Source organism: Hippoglossus stenolepis, chromosome 20 (assembly GCF_022539355.2).
Source record: "Hippoglossus stenolepis isolate QCI-W04-F060 chromosome 20, HSTE1.2, whole genome shotgun sequence".
Taxonomy (NCBI): Eukaryota; Metazoa; Chordata; class Actinopteri; order Pleuronectiformes; family Pleuronectidae; genus Hippoglossus; species Hippoglossus stenolepis.
In genome coordinates this window covers 12,275,096-12,302,314 of record NC_061502.1, presented here as the reverse complement: position 1 = coordinate 12,302,314, position 27,219 = coordinate 12,275,096, and the positions used below count along the sequence as shown (strand labels likewise).

Below are 27,219 nucleotides of genomic sequence, written 5' to 3'. Positions count from 1 at the left end.
ATGTCACAGTTTGTTTTTCCTCACCGGACAGAAACATGTCATTTCGTGGCGTTTCCCGTGTTGTGTCAGGTTTCACTTGTGTGTAAGCGCATCAGCTAACCTGGACATGCTAACTTCCACAGGCCAAAGACAATCCAGCGGTTTTCCTGATTTCCCAACCCGCCGGTGGAGACTCCGCTCCGGCCTGAAGTGCCGCCCATCTCCCCGCCGCTGTGAACCTGGAGGAGCGACGCCGCCTTGTGACGAGCATCCAACATGACAGGTGAGGAACACCCAGCTATTAAACAGCAGTTCACCTAAAAGTTCAATGTGGGACAGTGTTGGAAAAAAACAGTTCATCACTGCAGATTGTGAAAATGTTTAGTCAGAGAAACTCTACATTAATGTTCCAACACTTGTGTGCACATGCATGTGATGTGCATGTTGCACAGGAATCCCTCACCATGCAGTTTCCCTGAGTTGATATCCAGTGATTTCCTCATTCCTTGAACGTCAAGCCCACGGGCCGAATGCTTGTCCCTCTGTCCCTCTGTCCCTGCCTCTCTCCACCCTCACTGTCTCTGCGTCTCCCTGTGTCTCTCGCCCAGAGAGAGACTCCCGGTGGATAGTGAGCCCCATTGTGTCGCTGAGATGTTTATTAATGAGAGAGGCGCGCATCGAGAGAAGCAGAGCTGCTGTTGAAAGGACTAATTCGCTAATCTCTCTGTTAATACGGTAAACCTGCCGATGCACTAACATAAATTACCAAGAAGCTCCAAGACGGAGACGTAGGAGTTGGTTTTCTGCAGCGGTTCTTTGAGAATTTGTGAGTTTGGTGTGGTGTCCACCTTCACACACAAGTTGGACTTGGCTTCTCTGCTAAGGCTTCATTGAGGACAAGTGTAAGTGTGTGTGTGAGCATGTGTGTAGTTTTTTATTCCTGACAAACTGGTTAGTTGTGGATTTTGCATTTAGCTTGTTTGTCAAGCACTTGTGAGTTGGATGTTTTTGGGAGTATTGTTTTGCCAGGATTACTTTTCAAATTCAAGAATTGTAAACAAATAAGTAGATGTTTTTAGTCTGTAACTTGTAGTGTTACATGTCAGTTTTTGCCTTTTTTAGGAGGTTTTCTGTGGTGTGTATGCTTGTGTGTGCTTGTGGGCTGTTGTGTGGTTGTTTGCCTGCCATGCCCTTGCCTGCGCCTGATGTCCCGGCCTCTCAGAGGCTGGCACTGGACTGTCGTACCCTTCTGGACCATCGCGTTGGCAAGGGTAAGTGACAACACCAGCTCCTCTGTTCTCTCCCTGGCTCTGTCGCTGTTTCTAAAACACACGATGAGAGAATTATTCCACTGAAACGTAGAAACTATTATTTGACTTGCTGCAAACTCCCTCCTGTCTTGTTACAAACAAGGCGGTAGAGCTTATTTAAGAGTGTGTTAAGGATGCTTTAGCACTCGAGTAGGTAACCATTGGAAGGACCACTGGCTGCGATCAGTATTTAGCACAGGTTGCTGATGAACAGTTTTGTCTAATTAAAGTGAAGTCTCATTATTTTCAGTCTGGGTCATATTTAATTGCTTTCATCCTTAATCTCGACTGACACATAAACTCTCATTGACAAAATGGTCTTTGTGGCAGGCACCGTGTTTCTACAGGGGATGTTGGTTCACAAGTGCAGGCGTGCAAGAGCAAGGAAAACAAAGCTTGATTGTGTATGATGCCAGCCATCTGAGCAAAATGACCTTGGGATTCATCCCAGGGGAAAAAAAAAAAATCAAACTAACAGTAACTGTGAAGATACGTTTCTCCTAAAATCTCCCAAGGTATCTTAACTTATCAGGATCCAAGCTGTGGCTAAATGCAGTGGATGCATCTGTACAAGGCTGCAGCCTATGTCTGATTTTGTTTCTATTAATTGCTCAAGTGACAACAATTTACCAGCATCTTTAATTCATTGAACAGTCCTGATGTAACTCACTCTCATGGACCAATGAGCACTTCGGATACTTGTGAAATCCAGCTTTGGAAAATAGGTTTCTCACACATTATACACTGATACTATCTGGGAAGCGGATTGTTTCTGAAGGTTTCTGGTTTCATTGCAATTTCATGCATTAGAGCCAGTTATGTGATCATCAATATGAATTATGTCGGTCGTAGTTATGACTGTGTGGCGAACGTGGTGCACTCCTCGTCCTGCAGGTGAGAAGCCCGACCATTAGAGCGATATGAGCCAGATGCTGTTGTGTTAATGTACTATGGTTGTAGAAAATAAAACCTGGAAGAAAATAAAACAGTGATCTGCTAATAAACAATAGCATTTCACAGTTTTGTTGTTTCTGCTATAGATTTTGTTAAAATGCAAATACTAGAAAACATTTTTGATATGTTTTTTTTCTGCCATCTATGGGAACTGATTAGAAAAAAATAAAGGCTGTAATGTTTGAGGTTTCCACCAGCCGCTGCAGCTCTAACAAAAAATATTCCCAATCCTGTCAAAATGCAGAAAGCGGAAAAGGCAGACATTTTGATGCTTGACTAGAAAATGGATGGAAATGTAGCAGAAAGTTGCATAAGCTCAAAAGGAAAAACTGACACTAAGGAAAGAAAGAGGCATGGGACGCTTAATGATGGACGGGAGGGAAAGAGTGATGCTGTCAGGGGGTGGAGAGAGGGGGAAAGGAGATTGCGTGAGTGGGAGGAGTTCACCCTTATATTCCTGATGTGCACATTCTCTCTCTCTCTCTCTCTCCCTCCCTCCTCTTTTCTCTGTTTCTTTCTCTATAAACTGAGATAAATGATTAGAAGTGGGGTGGGTGTGTTTGTATGTGCAGCTGCATGTGAAATCTGCACTACCCCTCTAAGAAGGAGCGCTGTTGCAGAAGACAAACAGGGGAAAATCCAAGGTCATCACGGCACGCTTCTCTCTGACGTTGCCTCTCAGCCCCCTTCTGTGCCTGTGTTTGTGTGTGTCTGCTCGGCAGGGGGAGTGTGTGTAACTCATTGCATCGAGCCAAGCTCTGCACCAATCACGACGCACATTCATATGCCTTTTAGCTCCAAGCGCACGTGCACATTTATCCCAGAGTGAGCGGGGGGGTGTGCATGTGTATGTGCATTCTCAGTGCCTCTTGGCAGAGCAGTGCGTCTGTATAAACCACTGAAGCAGTATTAGGGAATCATAGGCTGCCGCGGTGAGAGACTCCAACATCACGAGTGATGTACGGTAAGAATAACAGCCCTTCCTCCGTTGTGTATTTGTATGCGTGTTCCAGCCTTTGTAGGCATGTGAGTAATGTGAAGCATCCAGCGTTAAAGCCAGTTTTCCCACATTCTACAAACAATGTTTCCGCTGAGCTTTCTTGTGACGGACTTTCTTGTTTCCCTCTACAGCGTATCGTCTCCTATACATTATGAGAACTTGGTCTCTCACTGTATGTGGATACTCTTGATTGTATTACAGCATTAGCTTCCAAGGCGACACAAGCTTTCAAGATGTTTATTTTTGGTAACAGACTTTTATATTTCTTGTTTCCTTCTTTTTATCTTTGAGGTGGTAATGTTGGGTTTCTCTGCACTTATAACACAGGCAGCTAACTGTTGTAGTTATGTGTGTTTGATTTGCTCTCTTATCCTTTTATAGTTTTCATGATTCTTTAATGATAAATGAATGCTTCCTTGAAAAGTAGTAAAGGTGCTGAACAAAGTTAAAAACCTGAGACGATGCCTTTGGTGAAATGTTGTTGTTGTCTGTCGCTCTGGTGTTTCTGGGACATGTTGATATATGGTTCATTGATTAGTGCTAATTAAAAATGTAGGCGGCTTTGCTTCGTGTGTGCCGAGTATTGATGGAAAAAAGATTTTGGTTAGCAGGCTAATAAATCATCAGCCCAGACACGGGAAGATCATGTTCACTTCACTGCGCTGGTGAGCTACTGTGTGGAAATGTCTCTCTGCACTCGAGACCCTCGCAGCCCAGTTTCAGTAACTGTTTGACTGTGATTCATAGTCTGTCGGCTCATTCTTGTGTCTCAAGGATTTTTTGGGCTGCTGCGTCTGTTCATCAGAGTATTTGTCGTATTATATCAGCCATGTTCGCCACCACCCACACGGGATTGTACACTATGCTATGAATCTGACTTGATGTACAGGGGGTTGATGGCAGGAAAAATATGTATTTACTCTGTGTGTGCTGCTGCAACGTGCGTGGACAATGTGTATGTGTCAGTAGCGTGGAAATGCGCTCGTCGTGACAGAGTGAGGGGGGATAAATTCACGTTGTGGTTGCGTATGCAGTGAATGTGAATAGCTGTCCTCCTCTGTATGCCTTAGTGACAGCAGTTGAATTTACCCCCAAAGCTATCAGCCGTGATGCTCACCTTCTTTGCTCATCTGCTATGCAGCTCTCCCAAACTCAGCGAGCGACAGCTTGTGTGCATATCCGTTGGTTGTTGAATCGGACTTGTTCATCATTTGCTTACACTCTCCTCGCCTCTTGTTTTCTGTGTGTGTTAGTAGTTCCTGTTGTGTGCTTGCATTTTACCATGTGTATCAACTGGTAAAAGATGTTTTGCCCCTCCTTGTTCGCTGATGTAAAAATAACAGGACTTGGTCCTTCTGCCCCCACTCCTGCTTATGTAATAACCCCCCCCAAGGGCAACATGCTTTGTAACCATTGTGAGAAGTGTCATGTATTTTACACAGGTGTATGCAGCTTAAAGCTGCACAGATACAAAACAGAAGTTAATACTGTTTGCTTGAGTATGACTATGGGTTTGTGTGCCTGACCCCAGGTGAAGGTGAGGTATAAATGTGTATTAGCAGTCCCCCCCCTCTCGCTCTCTCATGCACACACACACACAAACACTCACACACTCACACATGAAGAGAAACACATTAACACACACTGATCCAAAATGCAGGGCATCACAGCTATATTTAGTCTCTCTTCTCAGCCACATGAATTTTGGTACAACACAGCAGCTTTATTGAAGCAGGTGCAGATGTGTTACTGCACTCAGCCACTTGTCACACACACTTACCTTGTGTGCATGTTCAAAGTCCTATATGGAAGTGGCGGATGTAGGATTTTTCTAAATCAGGGGCCATAAAGTGGCCACATTTTGCACAGAGGAGCCAATTATATGTCCAACATCCATGCACAATTCCTGAATCAGCAAGGTGCACATTAGTCAATCCTTGTTTACTGTTAGCTCTATAGCTTTAAGCAAAGCCACACATCATTGAATATATTCTGAAAATTGGGGCTGACAAGCAAATTGTGTCTTCAAAAAAGCTTAGAAAATAATATTTATTATCAAATTGTAACATTTCTTGTGTGTGGGTGACTATTTTATCTGAAAAAAAGACTACTGACAAGACAGGGGCACTTCGGGGGCCAATCAGATTTTAGCTGCAGCCCCTGCCCCCCCCGGGTCAGCCCCTGTCCTTTTGAATGTTTTTGTGGTGTGTGTGTTGTGTGTGTGTGTGTGTGTGTGTGTGTGACCCACAGTGCACAGTCCTATTATCACTTGTGCATGCGTGTGTTTAATATGTACAAACTTGTCCGTCAGAACTATGTAATTTTTGTTTGGCCCAATTTTACTCCCTTCAGCATGCAGTTATTTTTCCTCCACTCTCTTAGTCTCACCCTAAAGTGGAAATGTTAAGCTGAAATCCTGGGGGAAATGGAGAGTGTAATCTGTTAATGTACCAGCCCATTGTTAAAGGGATAAAAATAGCCCTGTGATTGGCTGGCTCCTTGCTGTGGTGATTGGAGGGGTGGAGACCCCCCTCAACATGTGTGTACTTAAGAACATTTGAATTCCAAGCATTCAGTGACACAAGTAGACATTAGCTCCTCCTCCTCCCTTATTATCTTGTTCTTCCTACTAACAACCAGTAATTCATCGTTTCACACTCCTCGAAGTGTGTGCGACCATGTTTGTGTGCGTGGGTTTATGTGCGAGTGTGTATGGAAGAGCTCGTTGTCCAGCGCCTAAATGTGTTGTCAGCTCGCCATGCAGTGTGGGCGGATGTCGTGAGATCCCCTGCTATGTGTGCTTTTCACCACTGTCTTCCAAATTCCTGTCCACCCACCGTGTTGCTCTCTCTTAGCTTTTTACACATTAACCCACCATTACCAACACCAGAGACACAAAACTACTTACAAAACACTCGATTTTCACATCACTGGCGTACTGGAAGCAGAATATGTGAATGTTAAGCTGTTTTCAGACATGACCTGCAGGTAAAATCCAGAGAATTGGCTACAGAGTTTACCCAGAGTTTGCCTTTCGCACATGCACAACATATCGGGAGGTTCTGGGAAACTGCAGAGGGTCTCACTCAAACATTTGCGTTCAACACATGCACCTCCTCTGGAGAAAATACGGAGGAACTGCGGAGTCCAGTGTGCAAGATTTAGGTCAAAGGAATCTATTGACAGAAATTGAATATAAAATAATTCTAGTGATGTTTTCACTAGTGTTTCATCTAAATTGTACAAATTGTTGACATGTGCTCAGTATGTATCAGGCCATTTTTCTATCTGCTTGCAAACAATGGCAGCAACTTTAAGGTCGCTTGTCAAACACAAAATACAGGACATTGCCAAAGAACGTAATTTGCTTAGAACTAATTGCAGTGCACAAGTCAAGTACGTATTCTTCTTCTTCTTGCACCACAAGAGTATGAAATAATATGTAAGTGTTGAAATTATTGAGGATATTTGGATCAATAGCCCCATTTCAAGCTTACTGTCCTGTCAATAAACGTGAAATACTTAATAATAAAAAGAAAACTAATACAAGCAAATATATAGAACTTATTTTTATAAATGCAGATACTGAAATGTCTTTAAAGGCTTATATCAGCCTTTTGTTTTTTTAATGACTAACCGATAATTCAGACAGGCTGTACTTTCCTCTCCTGCTGACAGAGAGGACAGGACAGATTAATACTGGACAAAGAAATTAGCAGCACTAATCTGTGACTCATTCAATCCACCTCACACTACCATCTCTGTCATATTTTCCGGTCTCCCCTGCCCTGTGTCCCTGTCCCTCTTTCTTTGTCCTCCACCTTTTCCTCTCTACACTCGGGACCTTCCTCATTTTCATTAATTCAGTGGCGACTCCCACACTCAGGCCCCCAAGCCAATACAGCAAGGATGATAGAGTGAGGTACAGGCAGGTTGGGTGGATGCAGGAGGAAGGGAAGGAGGGAGGGAGCATTACAGAGGCCTCATTAGTGTTTGAAGTGATGGAGGAGCTCTGCTATGAATAGACACACATGCTCTGAGATAAGCCTGAACACCAGCAGAGCTCCTGCTGTGGAGTTCAGCAGAACTTTTAGAGAGGAGAGGGAAGCCTTGAAACAGAAGGGCCTTTAAGTAGTATAGACTGTAAAGATGCCTTTTGTTCTATTAAAGGGCTTTTCAAGGACTTCCTGTCTGCACCGACTCCCCTCCTCTGAGGTGTAGGTCACTGAAAACACACTACAAGGCCTGTTATTGTAGTGAGCTTAGCCCAGAGGAGGGATTTTTATTGCTTTTGGTTTAGAGGACGGCCTCTTACAGTACTCGTATGTCTCACCAATACCATGTCAAGGCCACATACTCCTGCGTTTGACAGATAATATTATTTTCACGACAACTCACGCTAGTGTTAAACGAAAAAATGCTGTTTTTGTGAACGTGTGTGTGGTCTGACCCTGAGAATCTCTTGCTGCTTTCATCATAAGTGAATGTCAAAGTTCATTTCTGCAAACGGCTATAGTTTGTTATTGTTTTCCTCATTACAGAATATTTGGGACTGACTCAAACAAAATACTAAACTTCTTAAGTTTGGAATTCCTCACTTAAATAATCATTTGTAAAACCTTCACTTAATCATAATGTCAAAACAAATGCAGGCTAAATCTGCAGCTTTTATTTGTCTTTATATGATGGTTAACCGGTACTTATTAGTTTAAGGCTGGTGGTCCGCAAAACAAGAAGCAGTTTGAAGACAAAACCTTAATCTTATGGAAATTGTGGATGATGATTTATAGATAAAATGCAAACTGAAATAAGATTGTTATTATGTAGATTAATATCAGCTGTATTGCGCAAAAATCATGGTTGTTACTCGTCTTGCACATTATTTGTTGTGGCAGGGCTCAGCCTGTCTTTGCACGTCGGTGAGTCAGGCATGTGGCTGCTGATTGCCTCCATCATCTGTGAAAATATGCTCAGTTGGTTCATTTTATATTGAGAATATAACGTCATTGTGTTTTCGAGATGTGTAGCTCCAGGTGACGGTTTGTTTATACGATATTTTAGTCCCTGAGGAGGCTGAGAGCGTCTCATCGTGTGGACGGAGCAACATGAACCTTTTTTTCTTTGGGATAATAGAAGGAAGGAAAATGAGGTTGAGGTTAAGGAACGAAGGAAGGAAGGACGGACGAAAAGCAGATTGTTTTGCTTCTGTCTATCCCACACTGAATTTGTCCTGTGTTTGGTTGAAGTGTCCGTCTTTCATATAATTTATTAAACGTGAGTCCACTGCTGACACCGCAATGACCTACTTTTTCCCCCATTGCCTTTTACGACTTCTAAACTCGTATATCTTTGTTTATCAACTGCAGCCATATTTTATTAGTTGTAATGGAGAGCTTTGTGATGGGTTATAGTAATTAATTTGTTGTTCTTTATACATTTTGGGTTATTCCTCTCTTTTCTTTTTTCTCACAGGGTCTTCTTATGACTCACCACTGCTGAATTCCCTCAGCCAATCAGAATCCACCTCTCGCTTGCTTTCTCCTCGTTGCAAAAAAAAAGGCACTTGTCTCTCCAAGGCTGTCTTGATTTAGAGAGAGTGTGTATGCCTGTGACTTTGTGTTTTGTGTGTGTATTATCATCAGAGCAGCATTGTTGTCTGTAATTGTCTTGTGACCTGATTCTTTTTCGACTGGCTTTCACATGGGTTACCTTCACTTAGCATGCAATTGTGTGGGAAAACGAAGGTTGTTTTTGTAAAAACAAAAAGTGCATAGACAGACTGTGGAGGGGCTGACTAAGCTTCTGTTTTCCTGAAGCTCTGTAAACAAGAATATATCTTAACGTTTTTAGTTTGGGATTCAGCAGTTTGAATGATGGCATCATGCCAGTACTGTCATCGGTGATCAACGTTGGCAGCTCTTTTCTTGCAGAGCATTCGACTGTGAAGTTTTGTTAATGCTTTGCTTTTTGTCCTGATACAATTGAAGTTATGCTCAGTGTCTTTCTGTCCTTCTGTTCTCCTTTGCAAATTCCTCACATCTCTACACTGGCTGGTGATTTTTAACCTGTCACAGCAGGCAGCTGCACCTAATGAAACAAAAAAGATAAGGCCTTAACATAAATATATTGGCAAGAAGACTGTTAATTGCAGTGTGCTGCTGTCTCGCACATTTTTATTTTACTAGCTACAGCTGGGTTTTCCTGGCTGACAATCGATTTAATTTACTACTCGCTTTTTCATCACCGATTTTCCACTACCGCCTCTTTGAAGATACAGTATTGTTGTTAGTTATCATTATTACTTGCTGTCTTACTGTATATCACAAGTTATAGACAGCTCTGTAACCAAATTTGTGTGTGCCAAAACTACCAGTCACTGCATAGCAATGTTCATCCTACCAGCAGGTTGTATCATCTCTAACCTTACCTTTGTACTGTGTCCTCTCATTTACACAGACTCATACGGGTTAGAAAAATTTTGCTACAACAGAGAAAGGATTAGAAAAGAAGACTTTCTCTTTTTTTTTTTCTCGCTCTTTGTTTTTATTGCATTTCTGTCAGTCCCAGTGGAAAAGTCTAATTGATTATCTCTGTCTCCCCCTTTGTTTTTCTCCGTCCTCTCCTCCTCAGGGGTTTGTGGTTGCTGGGGGGCTCTCCGGCCTCGGTACAAGAGACTGGTAGACAACATCTTCCCAGTAGACCCAGAGGTGAGAAGCTCCAATGACACTCTGTTTCTTTATTCATCACTTGCCTTGCTGTCTTTGATAACCATTTCTCTATGTATAGAAATTATGTGGAGCTTACTAATACACTGACTGAATGTCAGTAGAAGTCGTTCTCTTAAAAAGGCACAAGCATAACTATCAATGGTTTCTATCAGATATTGGTCAGATATAGACTTAAATAAATTGATTGTTGAGTCTGCAAAAAATTTGGCAGATCCATTTAGTTCAATTCTATGTTTTCCTCTGTGCGTGCTACATCATATGTCCATTGTGACCGTAGCTAGCGCAGCATGAAGCTAAACACAAATGATCAAGACCCTCTTCCACACATTATAGCTTATTTTTTACTGATTATTACACTGGTGTTGAATTGGTACTTCATATTGGACAATACCTAATGTCCAGGTAGCCGTATTGGTTTCAGGACTGAAAAAGGAGGATCAGTACATCCCCAGTAGCTGTGTCAGGTGATTATAAACACTGACATGTTGGATTAGGAATAGTGAAGTTGAGGTGATGAAACAACTTTGCACCAACTCCACACAAAACTGTCCTATTTACAGCTGTCGGTGTCAAACCACAGACCTCTTCTTTGCCTCCACTTCCTCTGATTAACTGAGATCTGTCACAGATGACTCATGAAGTCGATGGTGAAGAAGGAGCTGATTTATCGCAAATAAAACTTTTCATAAGTGCCTCTGTGCTGCTGCAGTAACCCACTTTACCTGTCAGATCTGTGGACAAAACTGTACAGGGGACAAGCTGTTTCGTTGTGAGAACGCTGCTGCTTGGCAACACCAACATGAATGTTTAAGTTATTAAAGAAATAAAAGCAAAACTAGGTAGCAAGCTTGTAGGTGAGTAACGTAAAGCAGGAATTGCCGAGGAAAAGATGAGGCTGAATATCAACATTTTCTAAAAAACTAAAATTACAATATGGTAACCTACCATCCAATGAGAAATTAACTTCCATGGGCTTCAGAGCTTTCAAAATATTCTAAGGTGAGTAGACCAAGATGCAGACATTCATATGGTATCTTGTGTAACTAATAGTATCCTACCAGTTTGGAAATGATGTGCTCACATGTGGGTGTGTGAGTGTGTGTACACATTGTAGTGACTGATATATGGCAATAGGGTAGTTAAATAAAGGTTGTATCTGCTGCATGTGTGTGCTGTACTCACTAATTGTCACCACAGTACTGTGTAGTGAATTGCTAGTTGGAAATATAGTACTTATGTTTACCTCTGAGTTTACATCCGACAGAAGCTTGTGTGCTCCAAAGTACTACATAATAACTCGTATAACAATAGCCCCAAATCACTTTTTTTAGCTGGACCTTGTTTCATTTTCAGCTGCAATATTCTGCTGTGTGATTGATTATGGCTTCCAGCCACAGGATGTTTTGGAGAGGTGGTCAAAAGCAGCAATCTCTGAATTAACTCTCTGGTTAGAGAAACGGCACTTTTCATACCAGACACTTAAACCTGTCATAACTCGAAAGTACAAGTTCAACTAAAGACATTAATAAGCGGCCTTGTGTCCGTCAGGTGTGCCAGGAAGCCATGCCAACTGCATCTTCTAACATTAAATCAGTCATCAATAATGTTGCTGTTATTATACTGGTGCTTTTCCTGCTATGACATGTCAAACTTAAATTGCACTCAAAAGCACAAACCTCCACCAAGGACCAACTGTTAGATTCTGCACCTAATCCGTCACATTTGTTTCGACATAGTTGTCTAACAATTGAAGCTGCTGATTTCCCTACGGAATCCCCACGATCTAATCTACATATTGGTAATAGTTGCAGGTTAAAGGCTCACCTTTTGTTTCCCTCTGATGTGTTAGAAGTAGAAAAAGCATTAGCATATTCATTTGTATTCATTATTATTTTTTAGAGCACCTGGCTTACAAAGCTTTATATGGGTGTATTTATAAATACTACCAGCCTTCCATCATAATGTTGTTGTCTTGGCAATGGGTTCAAGTTTTAATCTGACTTCTGTTTAGTTTTTGGAATGTTACGTCCATTGACTGCATGTGTCAGAATGTAAAGTGATCTCAATGGACTACAGATGTTTTTAGCTCTCTCCTCCCCCTGACCAAATTGAAACGCAGTGAAGTAGGTCAAGGGAGAAAAGAAGGTGAAACACAGTGATCCATTTATACAACTAAAACTTGTTTTTTAGGGAGAACTGCACCCAACTGCGTACACATACTGTAGCTGCAAAAGCTTAGAGATTTGTCTTGAATAATTATGTGAGTAAGAACCTAAAATGATCTTCTTCTGTGTCTTGTCTTTTTTTCTTTCTTCTTTCCTTCCTTCCCTCTGTCATCCTCCCAGGATGGGCTGGTGAAAGCCAACATGGAGAAGCTGACATTTTATGCCCTGTCAGCTCCAGAGAAGCTCGACCGTATCGGAGCTTACCTGTCAGAGAGATTGTCAAGGGATGTGGCCCGACACAGATATGGGTGAGCATCACTGGTCACTCGGCATTCTAAGTAGTCTCAAGAAAAACATTTTAGGTGAAGAGGCAGGTTTTTAAAATAAAAAAGACAACATGGCTGCTTTAGGATCATCAGCAGTGTTGTTTCTGCACATTCTGTACTTGCCTTATATGCCACAGAAGTTGTTGTCTTCCGTGACTCACGAATATTACACCCTGTGATGATCCCTGCCAGCGTAAAGAGCCTGTACAGATTACATTTACACTTGGCAGAGTCGCTCTGTCTGTGCAGGATGTGAGTCTTCAGAATCTGTGTTGCAGAGATTATCAAACTCTGTATCCGTGACTGTGTGCAGTTAGTCATTCAGAGTATAACCATTAACTATAATCTCTATATGAAATATACAGTCAAAGACTACATTTGCCTACAGGGTCAAGAGTCTTAAATGATATTTACCTGTGTATCACTTCTCCTCCTCAGCTATGTGTGCATAGCCATGGAGGCTCTGGACCAGCTGCTGATGGCCTGCCACTGTCAGAGCATCAACCTGTTCGTGGAGAGTTTTCTGAAGATGGTGCGCAAGCTGCTCGAGTCAGATAAACCCAATCTACAGATCCTAGGAACCAACTCGGTGAGTGTCCAGGATTAGATTACAAGTTTAAAAAGTTCAACACATTTTACTTTTCTGCCAGTATGAAAAAAACAAACAAAGAAAAACATAAATCTGGTCATTTAAGATGGGCATTTTTTGTAATGACTGTTATTGGCTTTTAGAACAATAACTATTATTATTTTCAATTGCAAATATTAGTTTTTTTTACTCAACACAGTGTGAAAGTATCTACATCAAACTAACACCAAAGTAATAACAGACAACTCTAGTGAATAATTGTGGTTAACATTAAAATAATAACAAACTGACAATTTGACTTCATAAGTGGGGGACCATAGTTGTTGCATTCACGGAGAAAACAAATATAGAATCCAACTTGACGTCTGAGTGACTTCCAGTACATTACATTCAGGATTCACACATACTGTCAAAGCCAAACAGACAATTTAACGCTACAAATGTAATTTGATAAGCAGAAAAAACTACCTGCTCATAAAATGTGTGGTAACAAGAGTCATTTAAAAGCTAAGACAAGATTATTTTACAGTTATAAATGTAGACAAATTCCCACATTCTCGAACTGTTAGTCATTAATCTGATTAATGTGCCTTAGATTCTAAGCTCTTATGCCACATCAAATTCCACCCATTTCAGTGGATTTAGAGGTATTATCTTAATCAGAAGTTAACAGGCTGCATTTACTTTCCCGATTTGATGGCGCAAAGTAAAAGACGTTAACCTCGACAACGGTCAGAGCACAGCAAGAAGAGCGGTGGGCAGAGGGAGTGGGAGTGATGAGTTCCTGTAATGTGGGAAGCAGCTATGAGTGCTGTTGCACCAGGTCAGCAGAGCACCCATAAAGGAAATCAGATTAGCTGCAGACCACACTGGCAAAGCTCCACAGTCATCTACACAGATTGACGAGACATGTCAGCCTCTCACTCATAATCTTCCTGCTATCAGTCTCTCGCACCCACTCGCACATGAGTGTTTTGGACTGATGCAAGGCCGTACACTCCAGCACACACACCTCAGAGTGCATGGTTCATTGAGCATCTCAGTGCAGTTTATCACAATTAGTAGTTGAATTTTGCCAAATCTGTTAAAAAACTTTGCTTTCAGTCTGCCTTCAGTGAGGATATTGATTAGGGTTAGTTTCAGTCCTAATACACTATCAAGGTAAGCTTCTTCATTCATAAAAATATATGTATACTGTAATTTTCAGTGCAAAAAAATGTGTAATTGCGTCTCTCCTTTAGTATTATGCATTATATGGCTCGTCGCATGCGGACTGGTGTCAGAGAGAGGTTAGGGGGGGATTAGGAGAGTTTATAACCATGGGAATCAAGCCCGACTAGTTTTTCTCACATTCTGTGTCAGTGACCTAAAACCATACACTGCAGAGCCTTTCCCCACATACCCAGCTCTTCAGCACATCACTGTCTGAGTTACTGTTTTGTCCACTGTGATAGAAGAAAAGCCTCTGGTGGCAACTCAAAATGTTTATAACCTCAGCTCTTCCATTATCGGTTGATGTTCTGCAGACACAGAGTTGATACTGCCAGTAAATCTGGGCAGCGTCCGGGTATCAACTGCTGCAGCAATTTACTGCAGCAGCTGAGCGGCATCACAGGAGCAGTTACGGGTTCACTTCATTAAATTTGCTCAAGGGTACTTCATTTAATTCCAGTAACCACTCTGACAGTGAACTCGGGAAATGTACTCAACAGGGACTTCTTTAGATGCTCATTTTCTCCATAAATTCTGATTTTTTTTTTATCCTTAGTGCAGCGTTTGGGTGACGGCACTCTTTTTGAATGGGGGATTCATGTAATTACATTACATCTCCTTTTATTGAATAAACTGCAGAACTCTTGTTAGAGGTTGTATCCTTTCTAACTTGATTCCAAAGAAGTCTAGTTCATAATTTATTAATTGTCGTGTGGCGTGAAGCTAAATGTCATCGTGTTTAAATGGTGACATTTTCTGGCGCAGTGGGAGAGCCCTCCTCTGCTCTGTGCTTTAATTCTTAATGAGATGTTATTGTGCTACAGCTTTGACGTTAATTTGGGAGATATTCACCATGACGATTTAGGGTCATTTCGTCAGTTTTTAATTAAGATAAACTATTCATGAACTTGGCATATTAAGGAGCAGATTTATTTATTCCTGTAGATATATATTTCTAATTATTTTTTTCTTTTCCTCCCTCTCTCAGTTTGTGAAGTTTGCCAACATAGAAGAGGACACACCGTCGTACCACCGCAGTTATGACTTCTTTGTGTCGCGCTTCAGTGAGATGTGCCACTCCAGTTACAAGGACCCTGACATCCGCACCAAGTGAGTGGACAGATGCTTGACTGCACCAGAGGGAGTGATATTAAGTTACTGCTTTTTTATAAGACTACTATAGGAAGTTTATTTTAGACTCCCTCAAAGTACCCCTTCCTGTGAACCTTTCTTTCTTCTCTGACAAAATGAAATCTTTTGAGTTATTTTGTCATCTAAAAATAGGAATGTCATCTTTGGACGGTTAAATATAACCTTGAATAAAAAACGAGCCAAACACTGACATAATTATAAATACAATCATCCATTTTTAGAATCAGTCAAATGATCTGTGTCTATGTTTGTTGCCTCCAGGATCCGTATGGCAGGTATCAAGGGTCTGCAGGGTGTGGTGAGGAAGACTGTGAATGATGAGCTACAGGCCAACATCTGGGACCCTCAGCACATGGACAAGATCGTCCCCTCTCTGCTTTTCAACCTGCACAGTGGAGAGCGTACAGAGAGGTGAGCGCACACAAGGAAATTGACAACTGATTTGTTTCCAGTTTATCAGACCTATGGCAAATATATAATGGATATTAAGCCAACTCTGTTCAGATGTGGTCTCTCTCTCTCACATTGACACAACACTGGGGCTGTCACTGCATGTCAAGTTTGACATGACATGCAATATTCCATTACCACCCCTGCATCCCCTGATCACTACAGAGCAGACTATTTTTATTTCAAATTTATTTAGCTTCTTTTCTGGATAGTGGGAGGAAGTGGAAACATATCGTCCATCTTTACATACACTCAGTGATGCTGCTATGTATGTCTGTGTGTAACTATTGCCATTATATGTATATATGCAAGATTTGTGTGGTTGGATTTTAGAGAATAATTTAGAATTTATTTAAGTTGTACTCTTTATTTATACATTACTTCACATGGTATAAGTAGCCGGCCTTTTATTTTGAAGGCTAGTCACTAAAGAGGCTAGATTGTCAACATGGGGTGAGAAGATTATTGACCTAAAATGAATCAGCGTTGACCCGTCGTGCCTCCGTCACACAGTCCACAGCCGTTGCTCTGTGGCCTACCGGTGCTGTTTGTCTGCTTCGGCCATATTTGTCCTGGCAGTCTAGCCAGGCGTCACCCACGTCATTTATCATCACTGTCATCACTGACTGAATTCACTGACAGCATTGCTCCCCTTACGGGCGTCTGTTTCCCCACATGCAGCATCCAGGCACAAAGAAACCTGGAGTTGGGGAGAAAATCTGGAGAAGAAAGGGGGAAAACATGAACAGAAATGTTGTAATCAGTCGAGAATAACGGCATCACAAGGATTGAGGGCAAGACCATGCCAGTGAGAGATGCAGAGTTCCTTTATATTAATATTCCAAAAACTGAAATTATATGTTTGACGTCAATGCTGCGATTTGAGATAACAGGAGCAAAGGGGGGGAAATAGCGAAGGACTGCGTGGGTAAAAGAAAACAGCGCAATGAAATGTGGCGGTAATTGTAATGAAGAGGCAGATGGAGAGAAAGAGACAGATTTCCCACCATGCTTTCCTCCCCTCTGTGTGAGTTATGAGGTCTGCCCCTGCTGTGCATCCTCTATTCCTCCTTACTGACTTAAGCCCTCACCAGTGACGAAACCAGCAGCAGTGAATGCCGTCATCTGTGAGATCAGGTCGAACTCACAGATGGTGCATTTTTCTCTACATTAATGTCCACACATGTTCAAGTTCATTTAAAGATGAGGCACAGTTATATCTTCTGATGGTTCAGGGAGAGAGGGAGAGAATTTATTTCTGGTACTAAAATCTGGTTGATTTAAATGTGTGGGAACTCAAATGTCTTTTAGTTTCACACCAATGCAGTTGCCATTTAGATTTCCATTGTTAAAATTGAACTCTTTATGTTCCCTAAATAGTTTCCTGCCAGATGTTGTCTCAGCAGAAAATGTAAACCTTTAAGCACCTCACCTTCTGAGTTTTCTACATCAGCTGTCCAAAAGAAAGTTTATATTTATGACTTTAAACTGTTATATCAATTCTGTATTTTCCTTGGCTTTGTGAATTTCATCTTAGTTAGGGGAGTCACTGAGAGACAGGAAGTCACATTTCCTCCACAGCAGCAGGAGAGATGAAAGAGTCGGGTCTTTAATAAATAATGTCATCATTGGTGGACCACCCGAGGCTAGTCATGACCAAGTTAGAGTTATGGTGAAGGTTTTAACTATGCATGAGGATAAAGAAAGGCTGGAGCGACTGAGAGCATGCACACACACACACTCACACACACACACACACACTCACACACACACTCACACACTCACACACACACACACACACACACACACACACACACACACACACACACACACACACACACACACACACACACACACAACATGAGGGCAAACACATCCACTTAATTTTTACTGCAGAGGGAGAAGTCACCTCAGGAGTGAAGGCTGCAGCGACACAGCACTGCAGAGTGTTTTCTGTGGAAAACATGGAGCTTTGGTGTAAATGTTACTGTTGTTGAGTCGAACTGGTTCCAAACTCTCGTCTCTCCTCTCTTTCATTACCTCTCTGCCCCTCCCAACTCACCTTCCTCCCCCTCCCTCCCTCCCTCTCCCTCCCTCCTGCCCTTTCCTCTCCTTATCTCTCCCTCTTCTTTTCTGCTTTCTCACCTGCAATCTCTCCCCACCAGCCGCTCCCCTTCACCGCTGCAGGCGTCCGAGAAGGAGAAGGAGAGCCCGGTGGAGCTGACGGAGCGCTGCTTCAGGGAGCTGCTGGGACGAGCTGCCTATGGCAACATCAAGAATGCCATCACACCCGTGCTAATGTGAGACAGCCCTGCTCGCTCTTTTATTTACAAGATCTGTCCTCTCGTTCTGATTTGTTCCCTCATGCAGGTTTTTCATTTTTTTGATGCACTCACTAAACCTGAAGGAGGGCTGCATCCCAGGATGCGACTGCAGTATTTTTAGCTTTACCCACATTCGTGCAAGGGGGCACAAGGTCAATGCAAGGTTACACAGTTGTAGATGCGAGTGCATGCTTTGCAGAGCAGACATCTTAATTGTATCGTACTGCATTTATATTGATGTCTGCGTTGCAACGTTATATTATAATTACTGTTTTTCTTTCGAAGAAGACATTTTCAACCCCCTGCTTTTTCACAGCGTCATTGTGCCTCTGTCATCTTCTGTGGTGTCTTTAATTAACTTTGAATGTCTCTGAGCCTGGTTTCTCTGTGAGATGAGCTCCTTTGTTTCACCATCCTTCCTCCACCTCTTTTTTATTTGAATCAATGCAGCTCTACTGTTCTTCCTGGAACAAATTATTTTATTTGTCTCTACCTGCAACTGTCTGAGCCCTAGACATTAATGCTTATCACTTTTTTAGTGAGTATATTTTTTCATTCTGTCTTCAGTCAGTGAGCATTCATCTTTCCTGCTTTATACTGTATTCCCATGGAGTTGTGGTTGGAGAAGTGGATTAGCAGTAAGGTTAACATCTCATTAACTTGTATGTTATGTGACTGCAAGAATGCAGCTTAATCTGATAGCCTGCAGAAAATGTTATAACTGATTCATCTAGATATTGAAAATAATAAAAATTACAAACTAGCATATAAACATTATAAAGATGCATGCGAAAAGAAAATATAACTTTTCTGGGAACTTTTAAGCCTGTAATACCTTCATTTATTGATTTCTCCAGAATTCCTCTGAAAGCAACTGTAGCTACCATTTGTAGTGTGTAGCTATATATTGAATGTCTATTTCTTTGAACACGCCGGGTCCATTTATTTTCAGTTTTCTCCCAATTTGCCCTCAATTCATCTAACTTGTCATGTTCTGTGTGAGAGCAGCTCTCGTCCATCCATCACTGTCTGTCTCATGCTTTAGTAATTTATGTCCCCACCACTCTCTGTTTCTCTACATGCAAAAAGATCTCAGTTTGACCAATCGTTCAGTTTTAATCATCCTGATCATGTTGGATGAATGTTTTAATAATTAGTTTTGACTTAGTTTTTTATTTGATCATTTACTATGAAGAGAGGCAGAGTTAAGTTCTTGATTTTCTTTTTTTCCACAAATTCTCCAAATTATGACTGTACATCTCTACATTTTATTCACATAAGCTTCCTGTATCTTTCCTCATCACACAAAGACAAAAGTATACTAAGAAGTTGCTCGGACATTGCATACCTCCGCCAAGGCTAACTCGGCATGATAAAGAAAATGAAAAAAATTATCTTGGATCTCTCCGCTTATCTGAATCTGAAAATGTAATGGGCTTTTCCCGTGGGTCATGCCCTACTCCTCCACAAAGTTTCCTGAAATCATTTTAGTAGTTTTTGCATAATCCTGCTTACTATCGAACAGATGCAGATGAAAACATAACCTCCTTGGCGGAGCTCAAATTACACTTTGTGTCTCGTTGGTTGGTGGAGATGTATTAGTAGTTACTCTGTATCCCTCTAGGTGCTGTATGATTCCATTTCCTGTATCCTCTTCATTCACCTCTTCCTCTCTGTGTTCCCCCAGGCACTTAGATAATCACTCTCTATGGGAGGGGAAGACTTTTGCGGTGCGCTGCTTCAAAATCATCATGTACTCCATCCAGGTGAGTGATAAAGTGCCTATATATCCTTCAAGACCTCTTCCTCACCTCCTTCTTTTCTCTCGCTTTCCTTCTGTTGACCTCAACTCCAAGTACAAATGGAATCCTGAAATCTTAAATGTGATTTATGCGGCACACTTTTTGTCTGGTTGTTACATGATTTAGGGGCGGAAAGCCAAAACCTCCCCTGGTAATATGTGGAGTTCTCACTGATTTACAGCAGAAAAAAGCTCAAAGAAGTTTGCTGATTCCATGGGGCATCAAACCTTCGCCTCGCAGCTGTGGTTCATTTTGGAGTCAGGGACTCACTTAACTCAGGACCACAGCTTTTAGAGTTTGCCACCTGGTTGAATGACTTAGTGTAATTTACCACTTTTCTACCACTTCTGTCGCTCTTTCTTACTGTTGTTTCATTCAATCATTCCTACTCTGCTTCTTTTTTAGTCTCAGCACTCTCACCTGGTCATCCAGCAGCTCCTCGGTCACCTGGACGCTAACAGCAGGAACTCAGCCACAGTGCGAGCTGGGATAGTGGAGGTTTTGCTGGAGGCAGCTGCCATTGCAGCCAGCGGCTCTGTTGGTGAGTCGTATACACACACACACACACACCCTGGGTACACCCTGGCCAGCGTATCTTAACGTATCGCAGGGCCAACATAAAGAGACAAACGTTCACACTGTCATTTACACCTACTGTAATTTATAGTTCTAACCCCAATGTGCATGTCTTTGGAGGAAGCCGCAGAAAAACCCACGCAGACATAGGGAAAACATGCAAAGTGAAACTTAAAACCGGGATTTGAACTGGGAACCTTTTTGGTTTGAGGCGACAGTACTAGCCACCACAGCACAATTCTTCTATCACTCAACATTCATACACTGTCTGCACAATTCAGTATCTTGCCCAAGGACACTCCGGAATATTTTGTTTGCATCTGCAGGACCCACAGTTTTGGAGGTCTTCAACACTCTGCTGCGGCAGCTTAGTCTTAGTGTGGACTACGAGTTGACCGGCTCCTACGACAGCAACATCGGCACCAAGATCATCAAAGCTCACGAGGAGCGGCAGCTGCAGGAGGCCGTCATCAGGACCATCGGTGAGTGAGTGGTTGTTGTGACGTTTCGGTCAATGTGAGGGAGTGGGGGAGGGAGGGAGTGGGGGAGCCTTTTTGCTAGACATGCTCCTGCACTCCTGACAATGTTTACTTTGTCTTTGTTTATGCTTATAACTGTGTGTTTACATGTGAGTGTTTACATGTCGTTGTTTTTTTCTCTTTCAGGTTCATTTGCCAACACTCTACCAACATACCAGAGATCAGAGGTCATGCTTTTCATTATGGGCAAGATCCCTGTCCCTGGGGTTCACCTGGCTCTGCTGTCCGCAGGCTCCGAGTAAATTATTCTTGCATGTCAAACAGTAAACATGTATCTTACCTTAAGCCATTCTGTGGGACAGTCAGCAACACACCATATATACAAAACTTAACTGTTTTAAGCTTTAATTGTATTTGCTCTTTCATCCCCAGGCCTGAAGGCATTAGGATGATTCAGGTCATGTTGCTGAAGTCCTTGGTTCAGGTTAATATTGATCCCTATCCTATCATTATTCATTTAAAACCTTTGAATTAGTGGTTCTTTATAAAGTTTTGGCTAGTTTGTAAACTTGAACTGTGCTTATGATTGTCTCAGGTGACGGCAGGTTTCCAGACCACCAACATGCTGACTGCGCTGCCGAACTCCTTCCTGGAGCCGCTGCTGTCCTTCTATCTTATCGAGGATCCAGAGAATCGACTGCTGGTGCTCCAGATCCTCCTCAGTCTTATCGACCGGCACGACAACCAGCCCAAGTTTGAAAACATTAGGTATGTATCTGTATGTATCTGTGATTATTGTAGGGCCTAAGTTGTACCGTACTAGATTTGGTTTTTCTGTGCTTCATTTACAGTTTGTGTGTTCTTGTTGTGTCTTCTTTCTGTGCAGCATCATCTCGGACATCTCTATTCTCAAGCTCAAAGTTGACAAGTGCTCCAGACAGGACAACTTATTCATGAAGAAGGTCTGTCCTCTATCTATAGGTGCTTTGTTTCAGTGGAATTGAAAATGAGGACCGATTTATAAACAGTATTTTTTTACTGTCCCTTTTCAAATTTAATTTACTTCTACTCTGCTTTTCCTATTTTAGATTATATTCTGTTTTACATTTGCACTTAATTAAATTGATAAAATCTCCCCTCATCCGTGCGTCCCTTACTCGCAGCATGGCCAGCAGCTGTACCGACACATCTACCTGGGCTGTAAGGAGCAGAGCAGTGGTCGGCAGCACCACGAGGCCCTTTTTGCTCTGTTGGGCCTTCTCAGCGTGGAGCTGGCCAACGAAGAGGTGGTGGTGGACCTCATTCGCCTGGCACTCGCATTGCAGGTACAGATGCGCATCCATGCAAGCAACTAAGATTTTATTATATTCACTTATATTCTTATTTTGTTTTATTATACTCCATCATCTTGCACATTTGGAGCCAGAGTCTGCGCCGTAGCAATTGGGGGATGGAGCTGCGTTAGCGAGGTCCCGCCAATACATGCGCTCGACCAATCACGAGTCAGTCTCAGCTGTCAATTCCATTTAAATAGCATCAAATAACAAATTAAAACCAAATTTCATCAGAAAAATTAACAGTTGGACATGCAGCAGTATGATAAGAACTACCTGGTATGACAGAAAATCCTTCCCATTAACATGGAGGAGGCAGGAGTTATAAAATATACTGCAGCCAGCCACCAGGTCCAGATCGAGATGCTTTGGCTTCACTATTGGGGAGCAGTATTGTCGTCCATCTTTATATACAGACTGCCAATATTACTGTATTTCCGTGGTCAGTGTTGTGATAAACTAATTATTTCATCTATGAAGCACTGATCTAAATGAAAACTCAAAGAATTTTACAATAGCGAATCTAAATGTTGATCATTAAATATAAAAGCAATGAAAACTAAATCAAAATTCCTGGATCTTCCATTTTCTCTGGATCCACTCCAAACTTTAATGGGTCATTATCTACCTCCACATAAAACTTCATGGATACTGGATGAGTAGTTTATGACTCATCCTTTTGACACAGACAGACAAACAAATAGCAATGAAAACACAACCACCCTGTCGAAGATAATAACCTCCTTGGCAGACGTAATAACGATGCAAGAAGAAGAGTGGGACTCAGCCCGAGACACATTAAACCACATCTGAAGTCTTTTCTCTGGATTCAGTTGATAAAGCTTTCAGAGGTCGTCAGGTACAGTGTTTAACAGAGCTTTGTACCCTGTGCAGGACCTGGCTCTGTCCACCGATGAGGCTCTGCCTGTTTACAACCGCTGTGCTGTTCACGCCCTCGCCGCCGCCTACCTCAACCTCATCTGCCAGCTCACCACCGTCCCAGCCTTCTGCCAGCACATACAAGAGGTTTGGCCTTCTTTGTTTAGTTTATACATGTGTCTGAATACCAAGAACATGTGTGTTAACAAACTGCTTTTCTCCTCTGCCCCTTCAGGTAATTGAGGTCAGACAGAAAGAAAGTCCCCACCTTCTACCTGAGGATGTGTTCATTGAAGACCCCAAGTACGTACCTCGTTTCACATTCAGTTCTCCTTCCTCCCAATCCACACCAGCATTGAATTGATAATTAAATATTCAATACTATCATTGAAAACACCCACCTCTCCCTGCTTTTTCCTAGGCTGCCTTCCTCACTGGAGAAGGTAGAAGGGGATCTTCTGTTCCTTCAGTCGAAGATCACCGAGGTTCTCGGAGGCAGTGGTTACAACACAGAGAGACTGGCTACGCCTTATGTCCCACAGTTTACGGGTAAAAGTACATCCCTTTGGTCATAATTTCAACTGTAGCAAAGGGAAGGAACTTTTAAATTGATTTATGTACTTTTCTATTCAAGTAAATGATGATAATATCTATTGGTTCGAACTACTCCTCTCTAGTTAGAGAAGATTTTTTTAGGTACTACACCAGGGCTGATTCTTTCACAGACTCTAAAATCTCCACCAGTAAGCTGCTGCAGTTTGTCTGTCCCTCAGTTTTTCAATCAAGGTTAACTAAGTTTTCTATAGAAAAACAAATAAACACATCTGCTCTCTTTCCAGATGAGGACCGTCTGTCCAAGAGAAAGAGCATCGGTGAGACCATCTCTCTCCAGGTGGAGGTGGAGTCCCGAAACAGTCCAGAGAAAGAGGAGGTAAAGGCACTAAAGCTTCAAAGAAAATCTACTGTTCTAAAACTTGAGTGTGCAACGTATAGAGAAGTGACTCAGTTACCTCATCATGGTGCGTTTTTCTTTTTCTCTTCGACAGAGGACACCAGCAGAGGAGATCACATTTGAAACCCTGAAAAATGCCATTGGTTTGTCTATTCACTTTGTAATTATACACTTATCACCACATGTCAACGCTTGTTTCCTCAAATTTGATTTATTTTAAGGTAATAACATTTCAAAACAGAGAAATAAAGTGATACACAGTAGTAGTAGTAGTAGTAGTTCTGAGGTACATCTACCAGTATAAAGTAATTAAAAATCATATTTATCAGACTCCACTGTTGTATGAACCAAAATAAAATGTCTAGACATTTTCCTTTCTTTGTCATATTCATGGACTCTAATCAAATAATGGAATGGAGTGAGTGCAGAAGAAAAGCAGTGACTCCATGATGTACTCTTGAAATTTAAATTTGGTTTCCGTGTGCCTCTAGTGGACAGTGTTGGTATGGAGGAGCAGGAGAGGGAGCGCAGGAGACAAGTGGTGGAGAAGTTTCAGAAGGCCCCCTTTGAGGAAATAGCTGCCCACTGCGTTGCCAGGGTACGTCCGAAACATTTAATCTTTATTGATATTGTTGTTTTTCTTGTTTCACCTTCTTGCTGTTACCTAACACGATTTATTCTCTCTTGCCCAGGCATCTCAACTGCAGAGTAAACGAAATCAGATCTTTGAGATCACAATCAGGTAAAAGACGGAGCTTTGACATATTTCAATAACGTTTCTATAGAGAGCAATAATGGCACTAATGGCACAGTCATGTGATGATGATGATGACTGCGGTCTGTCTCCTCTCCACATCCAGACCCCCGCCCAGCCCATCTGGAACCATCTCGTCCGGTTACGGCCAAACTCAGAGTCGATCCGTGCCCATCTACGAGATGAAGTTCCCTGACCTGTGCGTGTACTAAACCTCACTTTCAACAGCGATATACGGAAAAAAGATGCAAACCAATCCTCACTGTAAAAGCATCAGAATCATGGATGTGAGGAGAACAAGCCAACTAAAGAGCAAGCAACTTTTTGTTTAACTTAGCTTAGATGACAATTCTTTTTTTCTCCTCCTCTGTGACCGCAGACGAAACAAACCTGCTTACGCCAGTAAATGCAGCAGTCACACTTTTTTTATTTAATTCCTTTCAGTTCTTCCTTAAATGTCTGTAAAAACTCCACTGGTTGGATTTTTAAGTTGAGACGTTGCCAAGAACTGTGAGTTAAAGATGATGTGACAGACTCAGACTTTATATTTTATTGGCTTTAGAATGAATTGACCCGTTGCACGCCCTGGAACTGAAACACTGCTAATTCTTGCCATACTAACCTGAATAACAAAACGAGATTGACCAGTCATGTTTATTTTCTCATGACGTTTTATATTGTAATTGTTTTATATTTGTTTTGGCCGGGAAGAGAGTATATGAGTTACATTTTAAATTAAAATATTGTTCTTTTAAGTTTGATTGTTGTCTCCCATGTTCTGCAGCTCGTCTTCAGTCTATTTATCGCTTTTCGTTTTGCCTTTTTAGTGTAATAGCCAAAAGTGCTTCTTTCTTTAACGACAGGCTTTTTTAATTTCCTGCACCTACTTTTAAGTCTAATTATAATTTTGTTGTTTTTTATCTGTGATTGAAATGAAAGATGACTGTGTGTGCTATCCTCCAAAGTGAGTGTGCCTTACGGGTGACTCAAGCTAAGACACAAAAACACACGAGTCGTGACCACACTCGAGTTGCGTTTGCCACTGCACTGATTGTGTCCGTAGATGAGGGAGAAAGCTACGTAGTTTGTATTCCGATACTTTTTTTTTTGTTAAAATCTCAAATTAATAATCAGCAACACATGAAATTAAATTATATATTGAGGAGTAGTAATGTTTTTGCATCATCACAAGGGCAGAGGATCACATTATTATTGTATTAATGAACAGATCTGATCTGCAAGGAAAACAGATTTTTTCCCAATTTATCACTTTCCACAGTTTCTGACAGGTTTCAGCACCATCACTCTTTTAGACACTTAAACGCTCCAAGCGAGACATAAGCGAGTCTAAAAGCCATTTTGTGTGTTCGCAAACACACACAGGTATTAAAAAATTTAAGTATAATGGCAATAAAGTGGCACGAGCCTGCCTGGCTGACACGGCCCGACTAGAGGTAGCAGATCCTTTTGTGTGAGTGACGTCGTATCTTCTGTTGTCGTCGTGCTGTGATGGTTCAGTTTAGTGAAATCCTAAGAGGCCGTCTCTCCCGCTCCCGTGCTTCTGTGACTTGACTGCGTCGGAACGTGGCACGTCTTGTTTGATGTGGAAGATGGCGTTTGGTTTATTCCCAATTGTCATTCGTTGTAGTCCAGTTTTTTTATTTTTTATTACACAATGTAGTGTCCCCTGTACGTGTATCTATGTCCACACATGCCAGTGTATCAGATTGTCTGTTCATGTTTACCATTTGGTCAGTGTACCTGCGTTTATGTGAGTGAGCGTGCACGTTGGAAACTTTCATGCAGATGTGCGTCTTTGCTCTCATTAAGACCAAACTCATCAGACACAGTTTACAGTTTCTGTCCAGTGACTCTTTCCACCGTGTTAACGAAGAACAAGCCGAAGCCTTCCAGCGACACGTCGTAGAATAATCTTTTACTCAACTTAGCAATGACGACCGCCCTGTGAACCTGTCAGCTGTGTGCTTGTTGATGTCGCATAGTGTGATATTATTAACTGACGGTAATTCAATCTTACTTTTGTCATTACATGTTTGGTTAATATAGGTCTGTTTACAACGTAGTGCTGTAGGTCAACTCTATTCATTCTGTGAACTTTGCACTTTAAAAACTGGATTACCTAGTGACAAAGGCAGCTTTTACGAGGAGAAAATGCCTTATGAGTGTCATACCTGACTCTGCATGCTAGTGATGTTGCTGTGTTGTACAATAAAACTGTCTGTAAGCATAAAAA

General features: G+C 41.8%; 2 protein-coding genes across 5 annotated transcripts in view; one reads left to right on the top strand and one right to left on the bottom strand.

Annotated features, from left to right (window-relative positions):
* si:dkey-206f10.1 (adenylate cyclase type 8) overlaps positions 1–237 on the bottom strand; it is a 16,774-nt gene extending 16,537 nt beyond the window's left edge. For both annotated transcript variants that reach the window (XM_035143640.2, XM_035143643.2), the window contains exon 1: positions 101–237. The gene's annotated coding sequence lies outside the window, so the exon portion shown is untranslated. The remainder of the gene's footprint in view (positions 1–100) is intronic.
* Positions 124–27,219, top strand: LOC118099235 (protein EFR3 homolog B). Of its 3 annotated transcripts, XM_035143645.1 has the most exons (24): positions 681–881; positions 1,102–1,250; positions 9,874–9,950; positions 12,317–12,444; positions 12,901–13,051; positions 15,252–15,373; positions 15,677–15,826; positions 18,031–18,165; positions 19,877–19,955; positions 20,397–20,532; positions 20,894–21,049; positions 21,233–21,344; positions 21,479–21,530; positions 21,642–21,814; positions 21,933–22,008; positions 22,210–22,371; positions 23,275–23,406; positions 23,495–23,562; positions 23,681–23,808; positions 24,099–24,190; positions 24,306–24,354; positions 24,703–24,809; positions 24,904–24,953; positions 25,072–27,219. In XM_035143645.1, the coding sequence occupies exons 2-24, from the start codon at positions 1,121–1,123 to the stop codon at positions 25,175–25,177; spliced, it is 2,571 nt and encodes an 856-aa protein (XP_034999536.1). In that variant the 5' UTR covers positions 681–881; positions 1,102–1,120; the 3' UTR covers positions 25,178–27,219. The 3 variants fall into 3 exon arrangements, with proteins under 3 accessions (XP_034999537.1, XP_034999536.1, XP_034999538.1); XM_035143646.2 differs by lacking the exons at positions 681–881; positions 1,102–1,250 and adding an exon at positions 124–262; XM_035143647.2 differs by lacking the exons at positions 681–881; positions 1,102–1,250 and adding an exon at positions 3,052–3,207.

Coding starts and splice junctions, on each gene's coding strand:
- LOC118099235 (XM_035143645.1), top strand. CDS start 1,121: ATGCTTGTGTGTGCTTGTGGGCTGTTGTGTGGTTGTTTGCCTGCCATG. Junction 22,372..23,274: donor GCCTGGCACTCGCATTGCAG/GTACAGATGCGC, acceptor TACCCTGTGCAG/GACCTGGCTCTGTCCACCGA. Junction 24,355..24,702: donor AACCCTGAAAAATGCCATTG/GTTTGTCTATTC, acceptor GTGTGCCTCTAG/TGGACAGTGTTGGTATGGAG.